Source organism: Dendrobium catenatum, unplaced genomic scaffold (genome assembly GCF_001605985.2).
Source record: "Dendrobium catenatum unplaced genomic scaffold, ASM160598v2 fragScaff_scaffold_334, whole genome shotgun sequence".
NCBI classification, from domain to species: domain Eukaryota; kingdom Viridiplantae; phylum Streptophyta; class Magnoliopsida; order Asparagales; family Orchidaceae; genus Dendrobium; species Dendrobium catenatum.
Genome location: NW_021318796.1, coordinates 3,154,519 through 3,181,853, shown reverse-complemented (window position 1 = coordinate 3,181,853; position 27,335 = coordinate 3,154,519). Strand labels below are relative to the sequence as shown.

Sequence of the window (27,335 nt, the reverse complement as noted above, 5' to 3'; positions counted from 1 at the left end):
AAGGCAAGATGGCTATTGCGATTGACATTGTAGCAAATAGCAAAATTAAGAAGGAAAAATAAAATCATCAAACAACAGTAAACCAAATTAGTGTCATGTGCTCGCTTATCAAAATCTGCTTCATTCTCCACTATAAAATATTCAATATTGGTTCTGCCCATTTTTCAAACTCAAATGCTAAAGCTTTAAAAAAAGCATTCAGAAGATGATTAAATAAAACTACTGTTCAAGAATTAGAGAAATAAAAATGAGAGAATGAATATTGGAGATGAGGAGTAAACACCAAAATCACCAAACAAGCAAGAAAGTAAAAGCAGCGGAAAAGTAAAGGACGCCGAGATTTTACGTGGAAAAAATTCAAAATAGGGGAAAAATCATGGAGTTGCACCACACCAGGAAATTCACTATGAAAATCTGGAGAAATAAGTATAGATCTCTCTTCTCTCTCACTCTCTCTTTGCTTCTCTTATCAAATGCACCATTCTCAATATCTATTCACTCAAAATACAAGAGAAAGCCAAGAAAATTTACCCCAAGGGACACAATCCTTCAGAAAAATGAGAAGTAAAACCATCTAGTCCGTCTCATTGCGGCGTTAGTTTGGGGTGTTGCAACGCTCAAACCTTTGTCTTAATCATTGCGGCACCCTGCTCAGCGTCGGGGTGCTCAGGAACATAGCGTCAGGGCGCTCGGGAACACAGCGTCGGGATGCTCGGGTATGTAGCGTCGGGGTGCTTAGGTACACAACACCAGGACGTTGTACGGGAAAAAAATTTCGGATGCGAAGCACCAAAACCCAAGCAAGGGGTAAACCCCCCGCAACCCCCAGTGAGCATGAGAAACTTGAGGTCCGATGCAACAGAACAATCCGATTGATCAACACGATTAGATGTCACACATAATAAATATAAACTTGATAAAAGTTATGTAAAAAATAACATCAATTAAGTTTAACAACTAATATGTTGAATATGACTAAATATATAATGATAAAGTTCCCTTGTCACAGGTATCATATAAATATATCCAAACTAAGAAAAAAAAAAAGGATGTACGAGAGTTTCAACTGAGGATTAAATTCATTGCTTTCACGAAATTCTCGTTATGGCAACTTTCTTTCATTCGAAGAAATATCAGAAACATTTAAATGGACGCTCTTAGTTTTAATTTGGAAATTTCATACCCTACTGTTTGCTAAAATTCTTAGAAGGAAAAAAGTTTCGATGGAGGTATATCACATAGAAATTTTCAACAACATGAAACAATTATAATAGCTCCATCAAAATGCAATCATTCTAAAGAAGACATATTTTTTATAGAATAGTTTTTATCTTCTTTTGAAAGTCCTCTACAGAGTTTACCAATGAGTGAGACTTAGGAGGAATATAATCTTCATTAATAGTTTTATATCCACATATAAACCTTCATTAAAACTCCTAGGATTCTACTTTCGAGCTTGCTACCACAACCTCATGAGCTCTTTCAAGGGGCCTGGCAGAGGGAGTCCTTATAAACTTTGGTTCATGGGTCAACAAGAGCAAAATATCTCAAGCTTTATACACAAAGCTACAGTAAGCACACTAACAAGGCTTCGCAACTCTCATATATTTACAAGAAGAGATTCATCCTAGGCAAAAATCCTCGTGGAATATAGAGGTGATAAAACAAAAAATTTAACCTACAAATTCTCTCAAATCAACCCATCAAATAAGTTTTTCATTATACTCCAGCTCGCCACAATATCTCATGCTCCAACGGCTAATTTGAGGATTCCTTTGGGATAACTTTATTATCGTTTTCTAAAACAATTTTTTATTGTATAAAAATTTCTTGAATTAGAATTTTTTGGGCTAAAAATTTACTTTAATTAGCCTTATCCCAATGATTATGGTCGGCCTTTGAATCATCATTAATCTCCTTTCATTCATGATGGGATGTTAAAGTTAGCTTCCATAGTGTATGAACAAGATCAATGGCTGATATTAGGAAAACTTGGTGAAAGGATTCAAGAAATGAACTTGCATCAAAATAAAATAAACAAATTTTCTGCTCTCAAGTTTTACAAGCTACCCAAGTGCGGCTAAGCAAAGTCCTTATCATGGAAAACCAATACTCGCCTACAGGTATTACCTCCCTCTCTAGTCTGTCATGACTCATCATCCAATATGCTTTCATATAAAAGTTTGTTAAGCTCCAGCCACTACTAACGAGTCTTTTTTGTGTCCACTATGCGTTCCAGTGACAAAGTGATATATCAAAATAATAAGAATAAAAAGTAGGCAACAGCATTATCAGTACAATATTATATGAACACATTACTACAAATCTGTTCTTTTAGAAACAATTGACCTGGAGTACGAGCACCTGAATCTTCTGAAGTTTGGAGGACAAGATTCAGAGCTATGGAACCTAAGCTGTCTCAGATCAGAGGAATATACAAAAGATTCAAGCCTCATATTCTAATGGTTTTCACTCAGATAAGCTATGCACTACTTTACTTCTTCACAGAAGCTTCATTTAATCATGGGATGAATCCTCATATCTATGTAACTTATAGGCTTGTTGTCGCCGCCTTAATAATGAGTCCCTTTGCCTATTTCTTAGAAAGGTAGAGCTATTCTATTCTTTTACAATATTTGATACTACATGGAAAGTTCTCTTGGTGCTTAATATTGATGGCTTTATTTTAACTGTCACAGGAAGGCAAGACCAAAGCTAACGTGGGCATTATTTCTTGAGATTTTTGTGCTTTCGATTCTAGGGTGAATTCATTTTCCTGTGAAATTCAAACGCCTCTTAAGTAGAAGATATCACAAAATTCAAAACTGTAGAACTAAGGATGGATCATTCTTTTTCTTAACAGGGTCAGCCTTACTCTGAATATGTACTTCGCAAGCTTAAGATGCACCTCGCCAACATTTGTTGCTGCAATGCTTAACAACATTGCAGCCTTGACATTTATTATTGCTGTTTTACTAAGGTATGTCATCTTCTCCAATACTTCGCACTAGTGACTTAGAAACGGCTGTCCATTGAACTTGATAATTGCACAACTTAAAGATGTTCATTGTACTTATTCGAAGTAAAAAAAGCTAGACGGCTTATTACTTGGTGTCGATTCCTTCCCAGTTTCAGCGGATCTAACTCCAAGAAGAGTTGGTTGGGGCTATACAATTAAGTGCCCCCTTGCTTGGGGATTTGAGGGCAGAGTTTCAACCCCCAAAATAATATGAAATAGACTCATTCCTCCAAGGAATATTTTAACTTGTATTTTGTGAGAGTATTCTGATAGGAAGTAATTGTAGAAATCGAATAACCCTTGGCTGAAAGTTTAATTTCAACATGCTCAAACTTAATCCACAAAAAGAATTAATAGGAAAAATCAGAGAAAAACCCTTTTTATTGATGATAGATGGAAGAAAACAACAAGATACAATGAATCCTCAATTAAAGAGGAGGATTCGGCTCTCTCAATTCCCTAGCCTCCGGCTAGAGCCGAAAACACCCTAAGAACACTACAATTTCAGCAAACAAAGCATATCCCTACCCCTATGGAAACAACCTTACCTAAAGCATACAATAAAGATGTAAATCCCAAAACAGCCCCTCCTTTGAATTTTCCCTCCTAAAGAAGCCCTAATTTCCTTCTACAACTGGTTGTTGGACCCCATAGGAGAGGAGGGTGGGAGTTGCTAGGCTGTTATATACTAAGGCCAATCTAAGATGGACTAGCTAGAAAGGTCTGACAATACCCCCTCCCCAAAGACTCACCTTGTCCATAAGGTGGAAGAATGAGAACTGATGCTTCACTCTCTTATACGGCTCCTATGTGGCATCATAGTCAAGTAGGTTCTTCCACTTTGTCAGCACTTCCTTAATTCCTTTCTCTCCTTGTCGTACCCCTTTCATTTCCAATGGTTCCAACACCACCTTCAAATCCTCAATCAGTGTCACGGGTAACTCTAAACTGGAGGCATGATTACCAATAGCTCTCCTTAAGAGTGACTCATGAAACAATGGGTGTATAGCAACGGTTGGGGGTAATCTCAATCGGTAAGCCACTGCTCAAATCCTCTCGAATACCTTGTAAGGGCCTACCTTGGAGCCAGCTTCTCATTTCTCCTGTTAGCTACGTCCTTTGTACGTAGGGACAAAGCTTCAAGTATACCCTATCCCTTATCTCAAACTGAATGTCTTTCCTGCACCCATCTGTCTACTTCTTCATGGTCTGTTGAACCCTCAATAAGTGCCTTTTCAACTCATTCAACATCCTATCCCTCTCCTCTAAGTATTTCTCTACTGAAGAAACTGGTGTGCTACTGCACCCAAAGTACACCAAATGAGGTGGGTCTCTTCCTTACAACACTTTGAAAGGAGTCATCTGAGAAGCTGAATGATATGAAGTGTTGTACAAGTACTATATCCATACTAGCCACTCGGCCCATAACTGAGATGCTTTTGAAGCAAAACATCTCAGGTTCGTCTAAAGGCCCCAATTTACCACCTCTATCTACCCATTTGTCTGAGGGTGATAAGCGGTGCTCCTCTTCAGCACTATCCCCTGCATCCTGAACAGCTCCCTCCAAAAAGGACTGAGAAACATGTTATCTCGATCGGACACTATAGACTCTAGTATCCCATGCAATTTGACCAACTCCTTGATAAATATTGTTGTCATTATCACGGCCATGTAAGGATGTCGTAGGGGAATGAAATGAGCATACATTCTCAATATGTCAACCACCACCAGAATCATTGTAAACCCCTCAGATCAGGGTAAACCATCTATAAAATTCATGGTGACCTCCTTACACACTCTGTTTGGAAAGCTAGGGGTTGTAGTAATCCTCTTGAAACCATGGCCATGCATTTGTTCATCTGGAATACCTCACATCTAGCCAATATCCCCTCCACATCCTTATGCATCCCCTTCCCATAAAACTCTGCCACCAATCTCCTGTATATCTTTTGCACACCAAAATGACCCCCAACAGTGCTCCAGAGGAAATCCTGCAGTAGGTGTGGAATATAAATCGAGATCTGTGACAACACAAACCTCCACTGATACAACAATCTCTCACCCTCTATGGCATAGCCAGAGTGGCTACTCTCATCCTTCAGTAGATCCACCATAGTCCTCCTCAGCTCCTCGGCTTGCGTACTCTCCTCTTTAATAGCCCCCAAATCCAACTTCAGTGGTTTTGAAATGGCTAACTCCTAGAGCTCCCCCATGCATCTAGACAAGGCATCAACCGCCTTGTTCTCTAGCCTTGATCTATATTGGATCTCAAAATCATAGCTCAACAGCTTTGACATCCACCTCTAATGCTCCTCGGTCAACATCCTTTGCTCTAACATGTACTTCAAGCTATTCTGGTTTGTCCTGACGATGAAATGTCAGCCCAACAAGTAAGGCAACCACTTATGAATAACTAATACAATGACCATCAACTCCTTCGACTGACTTTAGCCTAGCTGTGGTTATCAACACCTGGCTGAAGTAAGCTATGAGTCTGTGATTCTGCATGAGCATTGCCCCCAATCCATACCTTGATGCATCAATCTCTACCGCGAAACTCTAGCTAAAATTTGGTAGGGCCAAAACCAGTACCATGGTCACGACCTTCTTTTATCTCTCAAAGGCCTAGATAGTTGTCTCTCCCCAAAATAAGTTATCATTCTTCAGTTGTTATGTTAGTGGCCAGGCTATGGTATTATTTCCCCTCACAAATCTCCTGTAGTATCCAGTCAACTCTAGAAACCCCTTAGCTCCCTCAGATTCCTAAGTAGAGGTCATTTCAACATTGCCTCAATTTTGGCCTAATCAACAATCACCCCCTCCTGAGATACCACATATCCCAAGTACTCCACATTTGCTTGTGCAAAACAACACTTCTTCAAGTTGGCCTTCGGCTGATGCTACTGTAACACCTATAATACCACCCTTAAGTGCTCCGAATGCTTCTCACTCAACCTACTATAAATCAAGATGTCATCAAAGAAAACTAGTAAAAATTTCTTGAGGTATGGTTGAAACACCCTGTTCATGAGGGATTGGAATATAGTAGGGGCATTGGTGAGGCGAAACGACATCACCAAAACTAATAGTGTCCCTCATGTGCCCTGAATGTCGTCTTCAAAAAATCCTCCTCTTTCATCCTGATCGGATGGCATCCTAACTTCATATCCATCTTCGTGAACACCACTGCTCCTCAAAGCTCATTCCGCAACTCATCTATCACCGGATGGAAAATTTGACTGGCACAGTTTCCTTGTTTAGGGCCCATAATCTACTCAAAATCTCCAACTTTCATCCTTCTTCTTGACCAGTAAAACTGGGCTAGAAAAAAGACTCAAGCTTAACTTGATTATTCCTGCCTCCAACATCTCCCGGATCAGATTCTTAATCTCATTCTTCTAGATCTGAGGGTAGTGGTAAGGCTTGACGCTTATTGGTGACACCCCCTCCCTCAAGATGATAGAGTGGCTCCTACTCCCTCTATGGTGGAAATCCCTATGGTGGCTAAAAAACCTCGTTGAACTGCTGGATAAGCGATTGTACTGAAGAACGGATGTATCCCCCTTCCTCTAATCTACTCCCATCTAAGCTCTGCAACTCTACTAAAAATCCTCCTCTCACCTCCTGAAGGGTCCTCACCATAATTTTGAGAGACACCATGGCTTTGGATAACCATGTATGTCCCTTAATCACCACCCTTCTTCCCTCCACCACAGCTCCATCGTCATTGCTCCCCAATTAACCTTAATATCCCTAAGGTCTATATTCATTTCAACCCCAAGATGACATCAGTATTCCCTACCTCCAATGGAAGGAAGTCCTCCCTCACCTGAACCCCCTATATGGTAAGAACCACTCCCATACACACTCCTCTATCCACCTCCACCTTCCCAGTACCCATCATCACTCCATAGCACCCTATGTCCACCAGTTTCACCCCAAATTAGCCTACGACCTGGTTGGAGATGAAATTGTGGATAGCCCCACTGCCTATTAACACCACTACCTCTTTATCTGCTATTTCTCCTTTCACTTTCATGGTGTGATTTAAAGTGAATCCCACCACTGAGTTTAAGGAGACATTCGCCATGTCTAGATGCAACTCTTCCTCCTCTATTAATGCCTCACTCCCACCTCCCTAAGCTTCCTTGTCATCACAGACGGTGGGAAACTAAAGAGTTCGGTCCTTACACATGTGCCTATGTGTATACCTCTCATTGCATCCGAAGCACAATCCTTTCACCCTCTTCTCCCGCAGCTCCTTCTCAGTGAGGTTCTTGAAGTTTCCCCTGATTCCCCCTCCTACAGGCTTCTCCTTTGGGGTCTCTCGAAGGCTACCAGGTGTTGGACGCTTGGGTGCTAAAAAGGTGGTGATCATCATGTACGAGCGTCCTGAACTGCTGCCTCTGACCCTCCTTTCCAGGTGCTTAATCCTCCACTAACTAGGCTAGCTACATAGTCTCTCTCTAATCATGAGGCCTCATTAACTTAACTACCACCCGAATATCTGATTTTAGTTCTTTCATAAAAATTCCCTCTAGCACAATCTCAGAGAGCTGGTCTAGTCGACTAGTTAGGTACTCAAATCTCTCATGATACACCACCACTGATCATTCCTACATTAGAGTGAAGAACAACTCATAGAAGTCCCCTCCCCTGCTGATTTAGAAATATTCCAACAAGCAATCCTTGAACTCCATCCAGCTCTGTGTGGGCCATCTCATGTCGCTCCACTGGTATCATGTCAATGTCTTTCCCTCTAAACATAGGTCAATTGTCATCAGCATCTCTTCATTCGTCAACCCATTGATGACGAAATATATTTCCACCTTATAGATCTACTCATGTGCATCCTCTCCCTCAAAAATAGGCATTTTCAACTTTCTTATCCTAGGATCTCCTCTGTTCCCCCTTATTCCTCCATAATTTTTAATTCCCCAAGTGGGTGGTACCCCCCAAGTATCTCAATCATCCCTTTCATGCTCATACCCAAACCCATCTTCAAATTCCCCTCTCCTCTCAAAATCAACACCTCTATGATCATGATCAATCACTCTCCTTTCAAAATTAGCACCCTTTCGCTCATACCCAACATACTTACACCTCTTCCCATACCTTCTACCTATGTCCTCCCTATGAATAGGGTCTAGAGGTTTTCTTTCTTCTCCCTCTAAGATTTCCACATGTAATCATCCCTCTGGCTATCAGAATTTGTATTTCCTCCTACAGGCACTCTTTCCTCTAATGCCACCATTTGGTTGTGAAGATCCAATACTTTCTTCGCCATCTCTTCTAGGTTGGAGAACTTAGCTTCCATGGAGGACCATTGTTTTGATTTGACTCATCTCTCCTAAAAGTCGTTCATCCAATGCAACAGACTACTTGGCCGCCATAGGTACCCGGATCTTGGCCAAACAACAAAAAAATAGTCATTCTGGTCTTCAAACAGCAAAAATATGCAAGTGGAAAACTCCGCATAAATCAGCAAGGAAAAGCCTCAATTTCAGCCCAGGACACTGCTCTTATATCAATTTGATAGGAAGTACTCATAGAAATCGAACAATCTTTGATTGAAATTTTAATTTCAGCACTCCCAAACTCATAGTGGGATACTTGGGGGGTAGAGGGAATAATGGAACAATGGAGAAAAATGATTCATGTAGCCGACCCCACATAGTGAGATAAAGGCTTGTTGTTGTTATTGTTGTACTCTCAAACTCAATCCACAAAAAGAAATAATAGGATAAACTAGAGAAAAACGCTTTTAATTGATGATAGATGGAAGAAAACAACAAGATACAATGAATCCTCAATTAGAGAGGAAGATCCGGCTGTCCCGATTCTCTAGCCACAGGCCAGAGCCCAAAACACTTTAAGAACACTACAATTTCAGCAAACAAAGCATATCACTAACCCTAGTGAAACAATAATTAAAGCATACAATAAAGATGTAAATCCCAAAACAGCCCCTCCTTTAAATTTTCCCTCCTAAACAAGTCTACTAGACCCCATAGGAGAGGAGAGCGGGAGTTGCTGGGTGGAACAGACATCTGTTCCGCCTCTTATACACCAAAGCTGGTTCAGGATGGATCGCCTGGACAGATCTAACATATTCTGAGGACAAATATAACTTCTTTTTGTTTTGATCAAACTCTTTAAACTTCTATTTAAAGGCCATGATCAAATATAATTGTAAGTTGAACGATTAAATGAAATTCATGTGACTGTAGTTGTAGAAAAATTTATTTCTGAGCCTCGTAAATCTTTATCCTATATGATCATATTACGATCACTCTTTTATTCTTCAGTTATTGTTCTTGATATGAATTTTCATTTCATGGTTGTTCTTTAGATTGGAAATTGCTGACATCAAGAAAGCTCGTGGAAAGGCTAAGGTTGCAGGAACAATAATCTCCTTGGCTGGTGTCACAATTATAACATTTTATAAAGGAACAACAATAAGGAATCTTTGGGGTGCATTGATTCACATCCAAGGAAGGACAATCCATGAAAATCAGTTGATAGGATCAATTCTCGCAGTTGCGAGCTGTGTAACATGGTCAATGTGGTATATAATGCAGGTACTCTACGCATGTCTCAATACATCAATGAGAATTTTGATCAACAACAAAAACTAAATAGTTGGGGTAGTTAATTGTTTTATTTCAACAGAGGACATCGAGTTTCCTACAAGCCACAGCCAATTGTTGTTTTTGTTTGTTTTCTGGGTTTTTTTTAGTAGTTTATTTAACAGATCATACTATAAGTTATGGTTGATTCTCTCCTGTTTAACTTTTGAAATTTTAATTTAAATCGCCATTTTGCACATGTAGCTTTTCTACAACTTGACGTGTATGATTTAAGGACAAGCTCATAGAAAACATGACATTTTTATTTCATGCAATACATTCTGTAATAGTGGGATAAATGCTTGATATTGTTGTTGTTGTACAATACATGCTGTAACACAACAGAACAAAGTAAGCCTAAAATAAGTATATTGATATCTATAATTTCCATAAAATAATATATTATTTAGATGCACTGCCATATGGCATGCTGTGGCAGGAATGTACTAACGACGTTAGTAAAAAGAAAATTAAATGTCTACATGGGATATCAAAGTCATGCAATTGCAAGCTTGCCAAAAAAATTAGAGCAAGTCAATTTCGAATGAGAAAGAATTAATTACAGCGTGTGCAATGAAATTTTATCATGAGAAATTTGGTCTTGAGGTAGTAAACTACATCAAAACTTACATCTTAATAGTAGTTAATATATTCGCAACAGGCCGTTACACTAAAGAAATATCCAGCACAACTTTCACTTACCGCATGGATGTGCTTAATTGGAGGAGCACAATCAGCAGTTTTTGCTGTATTAATGGAGCATAAATCAGAAGCTTGGCACATTGGATTTAACATTGACCTGTGGAATATCATATACTCTGTAAGTAATCAATTCATTAGAATTGTCATGATAGTAAATTCCAACTGTAAAAACTGGGTTTTTTGCAGGGAGCCATTTGTTCTGGCCTACTAATCTTCATTCAGTTATGGTGCACTGAAGAAAAGGGACCAGTTTTTGTAGCAATGTTCAATCCCCTCGCATCAATCATGGTGGCACTACTAGCATACTTTGTGTTTGGTGAAAGGATGTACACTGGGAGGTAATTTATCTTAAATTTTGCAAATCAAACATGAGGAAAAAAATTTTAAAAAATGACACAATACACTTCTTTTTAAAAGTATTTCCATCGAATTGAAGGACCCCCTTCTATTCTATAAGAGAACAATTAAAACAACTACTTGCATGGTAGCTGCAGAAACATCGAGAAGAAAATCAAACAGAGAACAAAGGCAAAATGTATATGCATTTCTGAATATCCTTTCTTATACAGCCCAATTATCCATATACTATTCTACTTTAGCCAGAAACTATCATGAAGTAGACCAAACGGCCAAAAGCTAAAAGTTGTACTGAATATAGGGGTATAAGTGAGCCGAGCCGGTTCGATCTAACTCATTAACAAGCTTGTGAGTCAAGCTTATCAAGCCATGAGATCGAGCTCAAGCCTATACTCAAACTCGTATATTAAAAGAGCTCAAGCCTAACTCGGCTCGAAAACTAGTTGAGCCGCTCGATTAAATTAGCATGTATTTAATAATTAATTTAAATTAACATTATATAATATATTTTAATAATTTTAAATTAATTCTATATAAAAAAATAAATTTTTTTAATTTAAAACTAAGAAATCAAGTCGAGCTTAAGCTTTCTAAATGAGCTCTAGTAATCGAGTCGAGCTTGAGCCTATGAATTTTTTATCAAGTCATGCTCGAGCTCAAGCTTAGTAATAGCTAACAAGCTTAACTCGATTAGGTAGATACTCGACTAGACTCGACTTGTTTACACCCCTAATTGAATACATAAAAACAATAATAAAGTTGAAAATATATTGGTGGAGGAAAACAAAAAATGTTGTGATGTGCCGTAGGTGTAGGATAGTCTGCATCATTTCTCCCCCGCTCCATGCACCCGAGGAAATGAGCTATGTATTGCCAGCATCTAATGGATGATAAGCATAGATGTGGAATATTAAGGGTGGACGAGGTAAGCATACCCCACAAGAGATCAACAATGTAGGCATTATCGTTGATGCGTTTCACAATAGGAATATGACCCATTTTACATAGGCTCAATTTAGAATGCATGCCTTGCTGAAATCTTTCCTTCCAAAGTCATACCATAGCAAGGTCGCCCGGATGGAAAACTTTGCGATGTCGATGAACAACAGCTATCTGCTTGTATTGGGCATTTGATGTAGCTAATTTAGCATCGACCTCTTCCAATATTGCGGTGAACTATTCAGCGGTATCAACAGTGAATTTATTTTAGCATTTAGGAAGAACAACAATTTTGACTAAGTGGTTTAGAACCTTTATATATATATGATGCTGAAAGGACATTTGCCAATAGATCTATTAGACAGAGTTTTAAACAAATTCAACTTGACAAAGAAATTCATCACATTATTTAGGATGGTCTTGAGTAAGGTACCTTGATAATTGATATATTATCGAGTGTGTGAATGACAACATCAGTTTGGCCATCTAATTGAGGATGATATGTGGAACTTAATTTAATTTCATGCCTTAAGTGTTTACATAATTCTCTCTAAAAATGACTCACAAATTTAAAATCGCAATCCGATGTGATGTCGTTGGGAATGCCATGAAGAAGTATAACCTTTTTAAAGAAAATAAGAATGACATTTAATGCATCAAATGAATTTCTACAGGCTATAAAGTGAGTATTTTCAAAAATCTGTCAACCACCACTATAATAGAATAGCCCTTTCTTCATTATAGGCAATTCCATTATAAAATACATGATTAAATCCTCACAAATCAAATGTGGGATAGGTAATGGCATGTTATGTATGGAGTTTGATTGTGTTGATTAATCTAGTTATTCTATTGTCTCGGACCTCAAAGCTTGTTGTGTATACTAGAGGGTGCAAGAGGTTTGCCCCCTGCTTGGGTTCGGGTGCTTTGCATCTGAAATTTTTTTCCCGTACACCGCCCTGGCGCTATGTACCCGAGCACCCCAGTGCTGAATAACAGAGAGCAAAGCGCCAGTGGCCTAGACATGGCGCCGCAGCGGTGCAAGACAAAGGATTTAGTGTTGCAGCGCCACAAACTAGCACCACAGCACTGCGAGACAGACTGAATGGTTTATTTCTCTTTTTTATGAAGGGTTGTGTCCCTTGAAGTTATTTACTTGGCTTTCTCTTTATATTTTTTATTAGGGCAAGTATAAGAATGATGCATGTGAGAAGAGAAGCAAGGAGAGAGTGAGAGAGAATGTAGATCTATACTTATTTCTCCCAATTTCACCATTGATGCCAATTGCCGAGCTTTGATACCAATCAGGCGTATATGTATTTTCTATATATCCTTTCTAATACAGCCCAATTACGTCTATACTATTCTATTTTAGCTTGAAACTATTCTACTATAAACCAAACAGAAAAAAATGATAAAAGCACTGACTACATAAAAATAGTAATAAAGTTGAAAACATAGTGGAGGAAAACAAAAAATGTTGTGGTTTGTCAAAGGTGTAGCATAGTCCACATCAACTAATAAATAGTTTTTATTTTGCATGACAAAATATTCTTGTTCTATGAAATAGGAACAATTGCCTTGCTACCCAGAAAAAGTTTCATACAAAAAAAAGGGGAAAGTCCAGTGTACGCAGCTCTAGATACTGCAAGATTTCGGAAGAGATTGATGTATTAAACTTTACGTTCCTTTTCTGAGAGATTGTCTTGTGACTTGACTCAATGAACTCGATATCACAATATAAGCAATTAGACCATTAGTTCAAATCACAACGGAGGAAGAAGTGTTTATCTCTATAAATTCTGAGCCAATTTGTCCCAAAAAATCACATGAACATTTCATATTTCTTTGTGAACTTCTTATCTTTGTTTTCTGTGTTGTTGTAGCATATTGGGAGGATCGATTGTTATAATTGGCCTATACTTGTTGCTGTGGGGCAAAGAAAATGATCAAGGAACTTCATGAACATAGCAAGACCATTCCAATTTATCTTCTGGGAAGCAGCACGATGAGTTGGGTGAAATTGAAAATTATGGAGAGTTCCTCAAAGGATCCAATGAACAAAAGATCCTTTCCCAAGACACAAAAAAATTATATCTGGGTATCTTTATTATTTTTGTGTCAATATGGGAAGACGAACACAAAAAATTAGATAATATTTAAATTTAGACTAAAAACAACACTAGAGACAAGTTTTTGATCATCTATCTGTTTTTATTTCCGTTTAAATGTTTTGTATTTTGAGCATTTGCCTTTTAATTTTGATCGTCTTTCTTTCCCTCCTAAAATGAGAAACATATCTATAATATCCTGATAGATCTTTTCCCTTTCCAAAATGCTTCATTTGTTTAAGAATTTTATATACTACATATGCTTATGAGGTCCTGGCAAGTAAATCTGTATTAATCCTTATTTCAATTCTATACTTGAGCTCATTTTGCTGCTTGTAAATGGAAAAGATGTTCTCTAAAATGATGAATTTGTTTTCAACTATTTGACATGGTGAAAAAAAATCTTTTAGTTTGAGAAGTTGTGAAATGTAAAACCCAAATTAAAGAATCTGGCAAATTTCACCACTTCATAAAATTTAAATATAAACTTCAACGGCCCTTAGTACAATTAGCTTAACTATTCATACATTTGTGATATTTTTGTGAGTTGCATGTAAAATTTTTTAGTCAACAAGATAAGAAGACAAGCTAATAGCACACACACAACACATAAACTTTAAACATAAAATCTTTTGATTAATAGTCAAAGTTCCCAACCAACAGATCAAGATCAGCTATATATATATATATATAAAGAAAAATAATAGGAGAACAGTAAATGATCAATAATTCATTCAATAATCAAGTCCCAGCTTCCATAATATAATACCAGAACCTTTTAATAAACTCAAGGCTCCAAATACTACTCTAAACTACTCAAGACATGTAAGGAAGGATTTAAGCGCACTCCTTGTGTACAATAAACTATTTGAAACATAATTAAAAGTATTTATATTAAAGGGATGCATTTTTATAAGCTAATATGAAAAGAAATCAAACAACCATGTTTGTCTTGCATCATACACCTGGCCCAAAAAAACTCTTTTCTGAAGAGTTAGAACTTGGAAGGTGTCCATGGTGGTGAAGCAGGTGGAATTTGATAGTGCTCAACTTTCTAATCAGTAGGGTGCATGTGGTTTAAGGAAGGTTTCTGGCGGTCGGGTTTTGATCACAGTCATGAGAAAGCATTCAGTCTATGATGAAAGTAATCAACAAGATCTATGTTGTGGTAGATGGATGCCATGGTAATATAAACACAATAACAAGTTGAGTAGGGAGGTGAACTAGATAACGAGAACAAGTGCAAGCAATTGGACACAGTACATGATATGGAATGAAGGATATACTCTTGGGACTACTCGCATTTGATGAAAAGAGAAAGTATAAACCCAATATCAATGACTTTTGTAGAAGATGGAAGCCTTATGAACAATTAGCGGTCTTCCTTTGGCAATGGCTAAAGTAACCTAGAACAACAACGATCTCTGTAAACTTAGATTCACCTGCAGGCACAATTGAAAGATTCGATCTCACACTAGCACAATCAGATAAATTTTAGATTAATCCTGAACATCTTCATCATCTATCGCTAGTTTGCTTTTTTACTATAAATGGTCAAAAATCTTCCTTTGTGATTTTAGAATGTAATTGATGTGTTTATTTAAGATCCTTAAATGTTTTTCATACTATCTTGACTGAGATTTAGGTTCTTGCATGCCATGTTAAAGTGAATGATAGCAATAATCCAGAAATTAAACGAGCTTAGTACTTATTGATATATTGATATTAGCCATTATTAAAAGAATAAGAGTACAATCAAAGAGTTTGGGGTGAATATTGTTGATTTGGAAATCTTTCCAAATCTAAATAAGCTTAATTTTGGAAAAATTTTGATGGCTAATTGATATATTAATTAGGGAGGCTGATTATTGTATTAACTAGGAATTTGATTGAAGATTTGATTGATGCATAGATTAGAAAGTTTTTCTTTATTTATTTTGTCTCAAATCTATTTAAAGGGATTTGAGGGCTGTTGTAGAGGCATGAGAGGAAGAGAGGGAAATTGTAATCCCTATTCTTCTCCAATATAATGAAATCATCATTCCCTCCGCATGGATGTAAGCATCTTCATCAAACCACGTAAATCGTCGTGTTCTTTGTGTTGATTGTGCTTTGATTCTAGTTTTGTTTCCACTGTGTTTGCACAACAATTGGAATTAGAGGAAAATTTCGGTGGGATTTTCTGTGGCGGCTTGAAGAATAGTAGATCAATAAGTTATTTCTGTTCATGTGGTTCGTCTAGGCAAAGGAAGATAGACGGATTGGTGCAATTCTAGCGTTGTGAGACGGCTATAATTTGGTGGAGGCTATGAGATCCGATGGAGCAATGGAAACATCCACCTCGATGGTGGAAAAGGCGTCGATCCATTAGGTGATTACACATCTCGTCAAAATCGATGTGACAAAATTTAATGGCAAAAAAAACTTTAATATATGGAGATGTGAGGTGATGGATGTGCTGTGCACTTTGAATATGGAGAAAGTTCTGAATAGCTATGAACATCCTGAAGAGATTTCAGAGAGAGATAGGCTGAAGATGAACCGGGGTGCCTATGGCCTGATCAGAAATTGCTTATCTCAAGAGATCAAGTATGGAGTGATGATGGAGACTTTTGTTATGAAGTTGTGGAAGATTTTAGAGAATAAGTACATGACGAAGAGCGTGGAGAATCGTCTCCATATGAAATGCAAGCTTTACAGAAATATGAGGATACAATTAATGAGCGTCTGAATGACTTCACAAAACTGTTGGTAGATGTTTTGAATATGGATGAGGATGTTGGAAATGAAGACAAGGCACTTCTTCTATTGAATTCGCTCCGAGTTAGTACAAGAACTTTACGATGACGCTCATTCATTGGAAGGATGTCTTAAACTATGGTGAGCTGACTACAACATTACTGAACAGAACAAGGAATTTGCAAAGATAGATTTGGCTGGATCTTACCTGTCAGGTTTCTAAGTTAACTCGACTAGACACGAAACGATTTTGATTTGGCTGAAGAAGCGCTCAAAAGGGAGAAAATGATTACCTTCGCAACAAGCAAGCTCCCTTAATCCCTCGTCCCTCCCATCATCGTCGTTACTTTCGATCCAAAAAAGGCAAGCTGTAGTGACTCCGACCCGACATAAAGGAACATCGTCAAAGGAGGTGAAGAAATCGTTTATCGACTCGTACAAAAGAACGTCAGTAGCGAGCTGTTGTGACTTTCGACCCGACATGAATGAAAGACATCAAAGGAAGCGAATAAGTCTTTTATCGACTCGTAAGAACAACGAGCAGCGAGTTGTTGTGACTTCCGATCCAACAAGAAGGAATGTCATCGAAGGAGGTGAACGTCGGCAAACTGTTATCGACTGCAGCACGCAAGAGGCGGAGCAGGGTCTGTCACTGGAAGGCCAAACGGAAGCGCGGTTAGAGCTCGATTATATGCCTAAATTAAGCGGGTCTGTAGGTAGAAGCTAAGCCGAGCAGAATTCGAGTTGGGTCAAAACCAGGTCCAAATCAGGTTTTCGGATTGACCCGAACTTGACCCAGAATTCGAAACAGGTCGAAAATCAGTACCCAAGTTTGACCTGTTCTTAAATCGAGTTGACCCTAACCCGAAAATTTTTCGTCGGATTTGATTCGGATTTTCATGTCGTGTAAATTTTTGACACCCCTAATCCTGCTAGAGAGCACTTAAAAGTGTTTTGGTGTCCAGCTTACTATCATGTTCAAAATGATAATATAGAATCACGAGCAAATAAGGCAATATTTCTTGGCTTCAAGCGTGGAGTCAAAGGTTTCAAACTCTATGATCTAATAGAGAAGAAGATTGACATTAACAGAGATGATACATTTGACGAAAAGAGCATGCTAAAACCTCAGGACTTTAAGTGGGTGGAGAGTTCTATTGGGACCACAGATGTGCTACAGAAGTTAAAGTTTGATACAACACCATTTGTTCCACAGAGACATCACTTATACCCAGAACAGTTGCAGATCAAGAGGAAGAAGATGATGTTGAGGATGAGGTTCTAGCTCAGGAATCTATTGTGAGGAGCAGGTTCAAGCGTCATAATGTCCCAAAATCAGTTTAGTTGAAGAACCACATTGCATTTACACTTTCAACCATAGAGATTAAAGTTCCTAGTCACTATAAGGAAGTAGTGGATAATCCTAATAGTAATCTTTGGAAGAGGGCTATTGATGAAGAGATGGCGTCTCTTTAGAAGAATGTTACTTGGAGTTTGATGAAGCTTCCTCTAGGAAGGAAAGCCATTTGGTGCAAATAGGTGTGTGCAAAGAAGAAATGATCTCATAAAGATGATATGCGGTACAATACTAGGTGGATGGCAAAAGGCTTTGCGCAACTAGAAAGAGATTGATTGTGATGAGGTGTTCTCCCGAGTGGTCAAGCATCCCTCGATCCGTGTTCTCTTAGCATTTGTAGCACATTATGGTTTGATTTTGGAGCAACTCGATGTAAAAACTGCATTTTTATACTAGAAATTCTAAGAAGAGATCCACATTTTACAATCGCCTAGCTTTGGAATCTCAAAATAATTGGTTTGCAGATTTGATAAGTATTTAGTTGTAGTGAGCAGGTTCAACTACTGTATGATTTTGGTGAACATTCAGACTCATGACTGATTGTCTACTAATTTTAAAGAACTATGCCTGGATTGATCTTTTGGGGGGGGGGGGGGGGGACGGGGGGAAGGGGGGGGGGGGGTGGTACGTAGGGAACCATCTTGGTGCAGTCGTGATATTGAAGTCTAGTTTATCATATTCCATTTTTTAGGTGAAAAATGAGATAGAGATTGTTGATTTGGAAATCTTTTCAAATTTAAATAAGTTTTATTTTGGAAAGCTTTGATGACTAATTAATGTATTAATTAGAGGGGTTTACTATTGCATTAATTACAAATTTTATTGGAGATTTGATTGATGCATAGATTAGAAAGTTTTCCTTATTTGTTTTGTCTCAAATCTATTTAAAGGAATTTGAGGGCTTTTATAGAGGCATGAGAGGAAGAGAGCGAAATTGTAATCCCTATTCTTCTTCAATAATCAATATAGTGAAATCATCATCTCCTCCCCGTGGACATAGACATCTTAGTTAAACCACATAAATCATCGTGTTCTTTGTATTGATTGTGCTTTGATTCTGATTTTGTTTCAGCTGCATTTGCACAGCAAATATCTATATGAATCAGAGGTGTTGTATGAATTCCGATGAGTAGAATGTTTAACCATAATAATCAATAGTCTGGATGAGAATTTAGACCGATTTAACTGATGTATGGAACACTGCTCAGACAAATAAATATAAAAGTTTGTGATTTTTGTAATCATCACTATCGAATTACGAATACTGATAATGGTAAACCCTTATTATATGTTACAAACATCAAAAGCATAATAAAGCCATACAAAAGAACATGAGAGAACCTCATGTGATCGCAAAAAACAGAGCCGCGAATGCGGAACAGATGACATCGAGATTGCAGCCTCGATAGGGGAATCGGTGATCCTGATGGAGAATATAGATACAAATCAACGATTCTGTAGAGAACACAGAGGCGGTGGTCGATGCGATGGTAAAGATCAGCACAAACAGCGTGAATGGCACCACGGAATTGACATGATCGGGCGTCTTAGATATCGGGCACAAATCCTGGGGTTGGGCTGTTTAGCGGCAGGAAGAAGAGTAAAAGGGTTTGCCATGCAGGGACCAAAGACGCGGCTGTGGGAATCGAAGTCGAGTCGTGTTGATGGAAGGCGCAAATCAAGATTGTGAACAGTACATTGTTGAAGACGAGCAGTGGAGAGATCCATCGGGTCCGGCTTCGCGGGAGATTCAGCATGCGGGGAGGATCAACCGCTGGCAGACTATTGCAGGGCCGCGTGAGGGGGTGCGTAATTAAGTATTTGCGAGCTAAGTTTGTTTAGCATTTACTGAATTAGAGATCGTATATTAAGCTCTAGTTTGACTCATTTAAAATTTTGTAGACATTTAAAATTTAATAGACTCGAATTCGACTCTATTGCTCTCGAGTTCATTTATAAAGTCTAAGATTTTGAGCTCATTTTCTTAATTTTAAATTTAAAAATTATTTTTTTTAATATAGAATTAATTTAATAATATTAAAATATATTATATAATATTACTTTAAATAAATTATTAAATATAGTTTAATTTAATCAAGTGGATCAATGAGTTTTCAAGTTGAATCAGAGCTCAAGCTTGAGCTCGTTTAATATACAAGCTTCAGTATAAACTTGAGCTCGAACTCGTGGCTCGATAAACTAGACTTATGAGCTTATTAATGAGTCGAGCTCGAGTTGGCTTGCGAGTCAGATCCACTCACTTACACCCGTGAATTACTATGGTCTCAAAGAGTGTTGCAAACCGATGTGAGCCAGCATAAGAGATACTTGGAATGCAACGGAGAAGTGAGGAAAAAGAAAAATGGAGAAAAAATCTTTTATTTAAAAAAATAAAAACAAATTATTTCATTCAAAAATACTTTCTTAAATTACTTTGAAACATGACAAATTACTTCTCTCCATAGTTGTAAAGATTGATTGGTCTCTGCACCAACTAGATGCCAATGATAATTTTCTAAAGGAAAGCTTGAATTACAATGTCTGCATGGAACATCTTTTGGGATTTATGAGGACTAAAAGTAACGAAAAATTATCCAAATTAAAAAATAATAATGATTGTTGCCTCAAACATGGATCAAATACCAAGATTATGCGTAGCCAACAATATTAATTATATATGTTAGCAATATCATCCTAAATGACGACCATGATTTAAATATAAGTTGCTTGAAGGCAAAGCTTGCTAAGCAATTTGAAATCAAAGAACTCAATCATCACGGGTATTTTTCTTTGTATAAAAATTGTTAGAAATAGATATGATTGTTGCGTCCTGGAATATTTGCGGAGGCAAAGAAATATAAAGTTTAACGTCTTAGCTTTATATGAAGATCCATCATGCAATCAGATAAGAGAGATGGTGCAGTATTTATTAGAGACACAAATACTTTACATGGAAAACCACTGAAAAGAAGGAAAAACAACAAGGCATGGTCCAATTTGAATGAATTTACTATTATTTGTAATCGATTACAAATGATGCCCTTCCTTGGGGGGAAGGCCTTGAGTTAATGTACATCATATGGAGTACATTACATGATGTGAATATAAAAAACCATATATTGGTTCTTTGTACTCGCATGCCTCAACTTCTTCATTAGTTTTTAATTGTGGAACTTCTCGCCTCAAAGGACACAACAATGATATTATCGTATCTCAAAGAAATTATGTTCTAGATCTCTTGTGAAGAGCAACTTAATGCTAATATATAGATCCTAAACTGCTTAAAGAGAAGCTCATAAAGGGGCTATTCTTTAGAAAGGGGGAATTTCCACAAGTTGAAGCTTTTACTAATGTTGATTGGGTTGATCAATATGATAAATAGAAGGTTTACATTGATTATTATTCTGATGTATGAAGTAACCATGTGGCATGGTGAAATAAGAAGTAAAATTTAATTGCTTAAATTAGTGCATAAGCTGAACTCCGATCTTACGCAAATGGGATTAGTAAATTGGTTTGCTTAAGTGGAACTTTTATTTGGTCCGGTCATCTAACGTAGCTCTACGTTCGGAGGCCAATAAATTAGTGCCACATGTTCTCAATATTTTCCGCACGGCCCGACAACCCGACCCAGAACGGAGCCGGGATTGCTATGTTTGTATATTGCTAGGTATTACTCGGTATTGGTCGATTTTGCTTAACAATAATGAGAAATACCATTCTGTGAAGACCAATACCGAACAATACCGAGAAATACCGACTCGGTATTTTTCTGTATTGCTCGGTATTGGTCTTGACAGAGCGGTATTTCTCGTTATTGCCAAGCAATACCGAGTAATACCGAGCAATACCGAGCAATACCTAGAGCAATACCGAGCAATACGCGAACATAGAAATCCCGGGTCAGGTCGTCGGGCCGCACGGTAAATAGTAAGAGCACGTGGCGATATATTATTGATGTTCGAACGTAGAGCTACGTCAGGTCACCTGACCTAATAATTATTCGCTTAAGTGACTTAAAAAAAAAACTATAGGTTATCATCAATATTCCTACAAAAATGCACGGTGACAAATATATTGTCATCAATATATCTCATAATACGTCCATCATAATCAAATAAACTATGTGAAGGTGGATCAATATTTCATCAAAATACTAATAATAATAATTGTATCCATCGCAAGTCTTCTTCTAAATAAACTACGCGTATCTTGACTAATGGCTTGACTAGACCTCTATTTTCTTTAAAAAAAAAAAATTTGACAAGTTTGGATTGTTTGATAACTTGATGTGTAATGTTCAAAAACTAGATGACAAATAGCCCTAATTGACCGGGCTTTTCATGAATACCAAATTGGAATGTTGACCGGTGATTTTTACAATTATTGCTCCATCCTGCTGATCTTTCCTGTCTAATGACATCTGATGGAAGGGATCGATCCATCTAATTCTAATTGCAGTAAATAGAAAGAAGAATAATTGCATATAAAAGGTACAGCGATACCTATATTTAATATGTCCACATGCATCGGTCTAATCTTATTATATAGAAGAAATGAGATATAGATAACCGTAACATTTGCAATTATAGATACGTTGTTAAAATATTAAAAAAAAAAATTGGAGTGATATAAGATAAGAAATTTTATAAAAATACAATTAATTTCATCCAACAATAGCTTAGAGAATTAATGGAAATATATCAAGATTGTTTAAAGGGCTCTTTAATTGGAGGAAAAAGAAATGCACTGTAAAAAAAATGTAATGTTTTTTTTTAATAATACTTTTTGATGTTTAGTTGGCTAAAATGCAAAGTAAAGTAAAACCCCGAACTCCCTGCGGCAGTTCAAATTCTGCGTAAACTAAAACTACTCGTTTTGAGCAAAAAGGAAATCAACGGGCATGGGAGAGAAAGAATCTTGCGGGAAGGCGCGGAAGAGCTCACTTCGATTTCTTTGTTGTTCGGATTACGCTTCCTCTGCTTCGATGGCATTCCCTTCCTCTTGGGTCGGCAGCACAACATTCGAAACCCTACTTGGATGATGTTCCCTTCCTCTCGGATAGGAAGGCACAGTTGCCAACTTTGATGACGTTCCCTTCCTCTGCTTAGACGGCGTTCCCTTCCTCTTGGATCAGAAGGCACGAAGAGCTCGCTCGCTCACACAAAGAACTCACTCGATTGTCAATTTGCTCGCATCTTCAGTCAAATCCCATAATTCCTCGCTTTTTTTGGCCAAATCCCGTAAATCTTCGTGTCCTCTATACGCTTCTTTGGCAAACTCCCATAATGATGCCCTGGTTTTAGAGAACAAGCTCATAATACATTGATATTACTTTACTTTGTATACACCCAATAAAAAAAAAAACTTACGAGTTTATTTTGATTACTATTTGACTACGATTTCCAAATGACAACCACAGTTCTATTCGACTACTATTTTCTTGCTGCTTTAATTTTAAAAAATTTCAGTACTAGTAAGCTGATTTTTACAGCAGCTTTTAAAAAACACTTTCCCCACAACAATTATATCATCACACTTACAAAAAATAGCAGCCGTCCCAAATAGACTCTACCAGTCTATTTGTGTATGGCTCCATCTTTTGGTAAAGATGGTTGTAAGGTTGCTATGGAGAAAATAATTTTTTTGAAAGTTCTTGCAAAAAACAACTTCCTAACACAGAAATTTCCTGTAAACAACAAAAAAATGTTAGACGAACAAATCTATAATTAAAGTCTGGAAAGCACAACAATAAGAAAGTTATCCCATACAGTCCCTAAATCCAATATTTTTATCTCGTATTAATAAATATTTTTTACATATAAGAGATCTCTCATTATGGATCATCACTTTTCTTATGTTAGTAATCTAACTTAGAATGTTTATATGATCAACTTTACTTTCACTTCCAATTCTTAAGCACGTAATTGAACGGCTAGCCATTACTTGTTCAAATTCAATATAGCATAATTCCAATATTTTCAAAGCATTAACACGAACAACCCATAACAGTAAATAAATGTGAGACTGGTCTACCTTGCAAAAGGTTTTTTTTTTTAATACCAGGCAAGGCTTAGGATTAACAAATTATTAGCTTAAATTGTTTTAATCTCCGAATTACAGTACTTTAACTGCTTCATATCCTCTTTAATCATCAAAAAATCAAAGAACCCATATTGCTAGATCCAGTAACTTAGGCTTTGTTTGATACAGACTATTTCTTAAAGCATTTTTTTAATATAATTTTTTTAATTTTTATACTAAAAAGCTGCTTTAATAAATAATAAGAAAATCATCTCAAACGAAGCTCTAATATTTGTACAATCAATATTATGAAATTGTAAGTAAATGAATCGTCAAAAGTTCCAAGTTTTCCAGTCTACCAAAGAATCTCTGGTATTTCTGAGGGTGGACTTGAGCAGAAACTTTGATGGTTTCAGATGACCAAAGCTCACCCCCACTTTTTTTCCCCATCTTTCTACTTTTCTTTCCTTGGCTGTTTCTAAGGTCCCCCCTTCTTATGTAGTTTTCATGACATCGCAATTTCAAGGAAGAACACATGGACTTGTCTCAAGCCTTCCGCTTAAAAGACTAGAAGTTTTGATTGAATTGATAGATATTTATATCACTTGGAAATAAAAGGAACCAATGACAGTAATGGTTTGAAGCTAAGCATTTTTACATTTATTTGTGAAACTTTCAGGGAAAAACATTTGAAGGAGGAATTACATATACAACCCCCAAATCATTTATTCCCATGTTATAATTTTGAACTATGGAATTTATGTATTTGCACCTGTCATGATCAAATCATTGAGAATTTGACAACGAGAATTTTGATATTTGAGTGCTGATTTTAAAAATAGAGGCAGGAGGATGATAATTTTGCAAATAATTTCCTCAAATTTGAATCAAGATCTCCTCATACTAATTTCTCCCACAGCAAAATGCAAAGACTCTTAGGCTTTGTTTGAGACGCCTTTCTTACTGCTTCTTAAAGTGGTTTTCTAGTACAATAATTTTAATTTTTATAATTTTTGTACTAAAAAGTCACTTTAAGAAACAGTGAGAAAGCCGTCTCTAACCATGCCTTAATATAATAACTAAAAGTAGCAGAAGTTTACAAAATATATATCTAAACTCAAAAAAAACGACACGATTGGGTCGTTATTCTTATTATTATTGAAAATAATGAGTGATATATTATAAAAAATATGTAGTTTAAAGTAGTAACATTGAAATATAATCATCTCCTTTAATCAATGTTATATGAATCCTTTCACATTTTATTATTATTTCACTTTCTTATTTTCAAATGAGAGACAAAGTAACTAAAAATTAATCTGTGCGGACGTCGGATGCCGTTCGGAGACTAATCAGAATGCATCACGTCACCCCTTATACCGCGGCTCGTTAATGCTTAGTACTGCTGACATGGCTGCACCTGATTCGCCTTCCGGACTTCCGCACAGAATAAGTGGCACTCATCCAACCCTCATACAAAAATTACCTGCAGTGATCCTGAAATAATTTTTTATTTCTCGTGAGGGATAAGAGAACCAAAAGACCAATCTAAAACTATTCCGTTTTATTGTCTATCGAAAACCATGTAGATCAAAGTCTTGTTTCATGAAAAAAGAAAGAGTAAATTTGTAGAAGAAACCGCCCACTAATTCAATATGTTTTACAGTAATGATTCTTCTCACATCCAAAATTCACCCTCTAACATTTTACATACAATCTCTAAGAAAAAAAATTAAGTGTAGCAATACACCATTACAGCTTACAATTCATTTTGGATTGGTAGAACAGCATTCTTGGAACTACGAGAATGTCCGAAAGAGAAGAATGATCTTCTAACTCTAGCAGAACTGCCACTACTGCTTTCTTCACCACTACTCGCCATTTGGAAATTTGGGTTCTTCTGTAGTATCTCCTGCACTGCAATGTAGAGTTGCCTGTTATTAGAAGAATCCATAGAGAAAGATCTCCTCATGGGCTGCACTCCAAACTCTCCTTCCTTGCTTCTACTATCAATGCACTCGTCTCCCATACTGGAGACATAAGGTTTCTTTCTCCAATTCCTCAGATCAAGCCTCTCATCGTAGCCATCATCATTACTTATCTGAGCCTCATCATCCCTTACTTCAATAACAATGCTCTCCATTTCAGCTGAATTCTGACTTGGAATTTCATCTATGTTTGAATTGATTGGTAAAGTTTTAGCGGTTGTGATCTCAGACCTGCAAAGTGGGCAGTTCGCATGTGTCTGCAGCCAAGCATCAATGCAATCTATATGGAAGCCATGGAGGCAATTAGGGAGCAATCTGACCCTCTCTTCTTCTTTGAAGTCATTCAAGCAAACAGCACAATCATTGGAAGAGCCCTGCACTTGGTCTCTTCGGTATCGAAATGTTGGGATTGCCTGAATTGTCAATTCATCCAGCCCACGGTCGCCGAGCATGACAGAGTACTGGAGTGTGAAGATGTCTTCACTATGATGGCTTCGGCGGCGGCGGTGAGACTGGTAGATGTGGCTGATGGTGTTGGATTGCTGCCAGTTTAAGCAACACTTGGTCACAAAGGCATAGTAGCTCATGAGGAGAATTGCTGTGGCTAGGATACCTATAATTGAAATTGTGACAATTGGGAAACTGGACTCTAAAGAGCCTGAAGGAGTTAGCGGTGGCGTTGGTGGCGGTGGTGGCGATAGGATTATAATAGGAGGTCGTATTGTATAAGGAAGCATGGAATGTGGTAAAATTCTGAGATTTCAAAGCAGACTTCTTGCGCTTTAAAGGCTAAACTTTTGATTGTTTGGGATTTGGGTTAAAGAAAGTGATGAGAGCTGCAGAAAAATGGAAGATTTTCACATGAAAGAGGAAGATATAGAGAAAGTAATTCAGATTGGAAATGAAAACGTGGATCTATGGGAGGTTATGAAGCTAGAAGGCACTGAAGCCATTGCAAATGGAAGTCATGAAGAAAATTGAGGCAGGAAGCTTGAAAATCGATTTTTACTAGTCAAAATGAATATATTTATATTCTTGCTTCCTAACTACGCCAGTGAGATGTGAGCTGAGTCATTAATTTGTAAATCAAATTTTCATTTTTTTTCACAGCACTGAGGTGACGTGAAATATTATTGTTTCCACTGTGAGTTTCGTCATATTGTGGATGGAATCATTAGTAAAAGATCTAGAAGGGTTCATGCTACATGGAGAAATTGCCATTAAAGAACTGTCTCTTTAGTGAAATGAGGTGAAAAAAGGGTTGCGAGTCTTTTGATGCCCATGGGTAAAGCTAAGAAGATGCCAAGTGACATGATAGTTTGGATCCATTGGAAGACATGAATCTGTGGCTCTGGAGGGAGAGATTATTTCGTGCGGACGTCGAACACAACTCTACATCCGGATACCAACCAAAATGAGTCAGGTAGGCGAAAAATTATTAAAGTGAAATCAATTTTTTTAGGCTCATCT

General features: G+C 37.4%; 2 protein-coding genes and 1 long non-coding RNA gene across 3 annotated transcripts; 1 reads left to right on the top strand and 2 right to left on the bottom strand.

Annotated features, from left to right (window-relative positions):
- The first annotated feature begins 851 nt into the window (after window positions 1–851).
- Window positions 852–13,934, top strand: LOC110099955 (WAT1-related protein At4g08300). Its single transcript, XM_020827296.2, has 7 exons — window positions 852–2,608; window positions 2,700–2,762; window positions 2,864–2,980; window positions 9,372–9,600; window positions 10,310–10,468; window positions 10,537–10,688; window positions 13,533–13,934. Exons 1-7 carry the CDS (start codon window positions 2,403–2,405, stop codon window positions 13,609–13,611), a joined length of 1,005 nt encoding a protein of 334 aa, XP_020682955.1. The 5' UTR covers window positions 852–2,402; the 3' UTR covers window positions 13,612–13,934.
- LOC114579359 lies at window positions 10,204–19,706 on the bottom strand. Its single transcript, XR_003700287.1, has 2 exons — window positions 19,195–19,706; window positions 10,204–10,447 (listed from the first exon to the last, which is right to left on the bottom strand). It is a non-coding gene; the product is annotated as an uncharacterized LOC114579359 (long non-coding RNA).
- A 5,757-nt stretch (window positions 19,707–25,463) lies between these two features.
- Window positions 25,464–26,842, bottom strand: LOC110099947 (RING-H2 finger protein ATL1-like). Its single transcript, XM_020827287.2, has one exon. The coding sequence runs from the start codon at window positions 26,600–26,602 to the stop codon at window positions 25,637–25,639; it is 966 nt and encodes a 321-aa protein (XP_020682946.1). The 5' UTR covers window positions 26,603–26,842; the 3' UTR covers window positions 25,464–25,636.
- Window positions 26,843–27,335: the final 493 nt, after the last annotated feature.

Excerpts from the sequence above, each read along its gene's own strand:
- LOC110099947 (XM_020827287.2), bottom strand. The coding sequence starts at position 26,602 with ATGCTTCCTTATACAATACGACCTCCTATTATAATCCTATCGCCACCA.
- LOC110099955 (XM_020827296.2), top strand. The coding sequence starts at position 2,403 with ATGGAACCTAAGCTGTCTCAGATCAGAGGAATATACAAAAGATTCAAG. Across the intron at positions 2,763-2,863 it reads TTTGTGCTTTCGATTCTAGG|GGTCAGCCTTACTCTGAATA; the intron begins GTGAATTCATTT and ends TTTTCTTAACAG. Across the intron at positions 9,601-10,309 it reads CAATGTGGTATATAATGCAG|GCCGTTACACTAAAGAAATA; the intron begins GTACTCTACGCA and ends TATTCGCAACAG.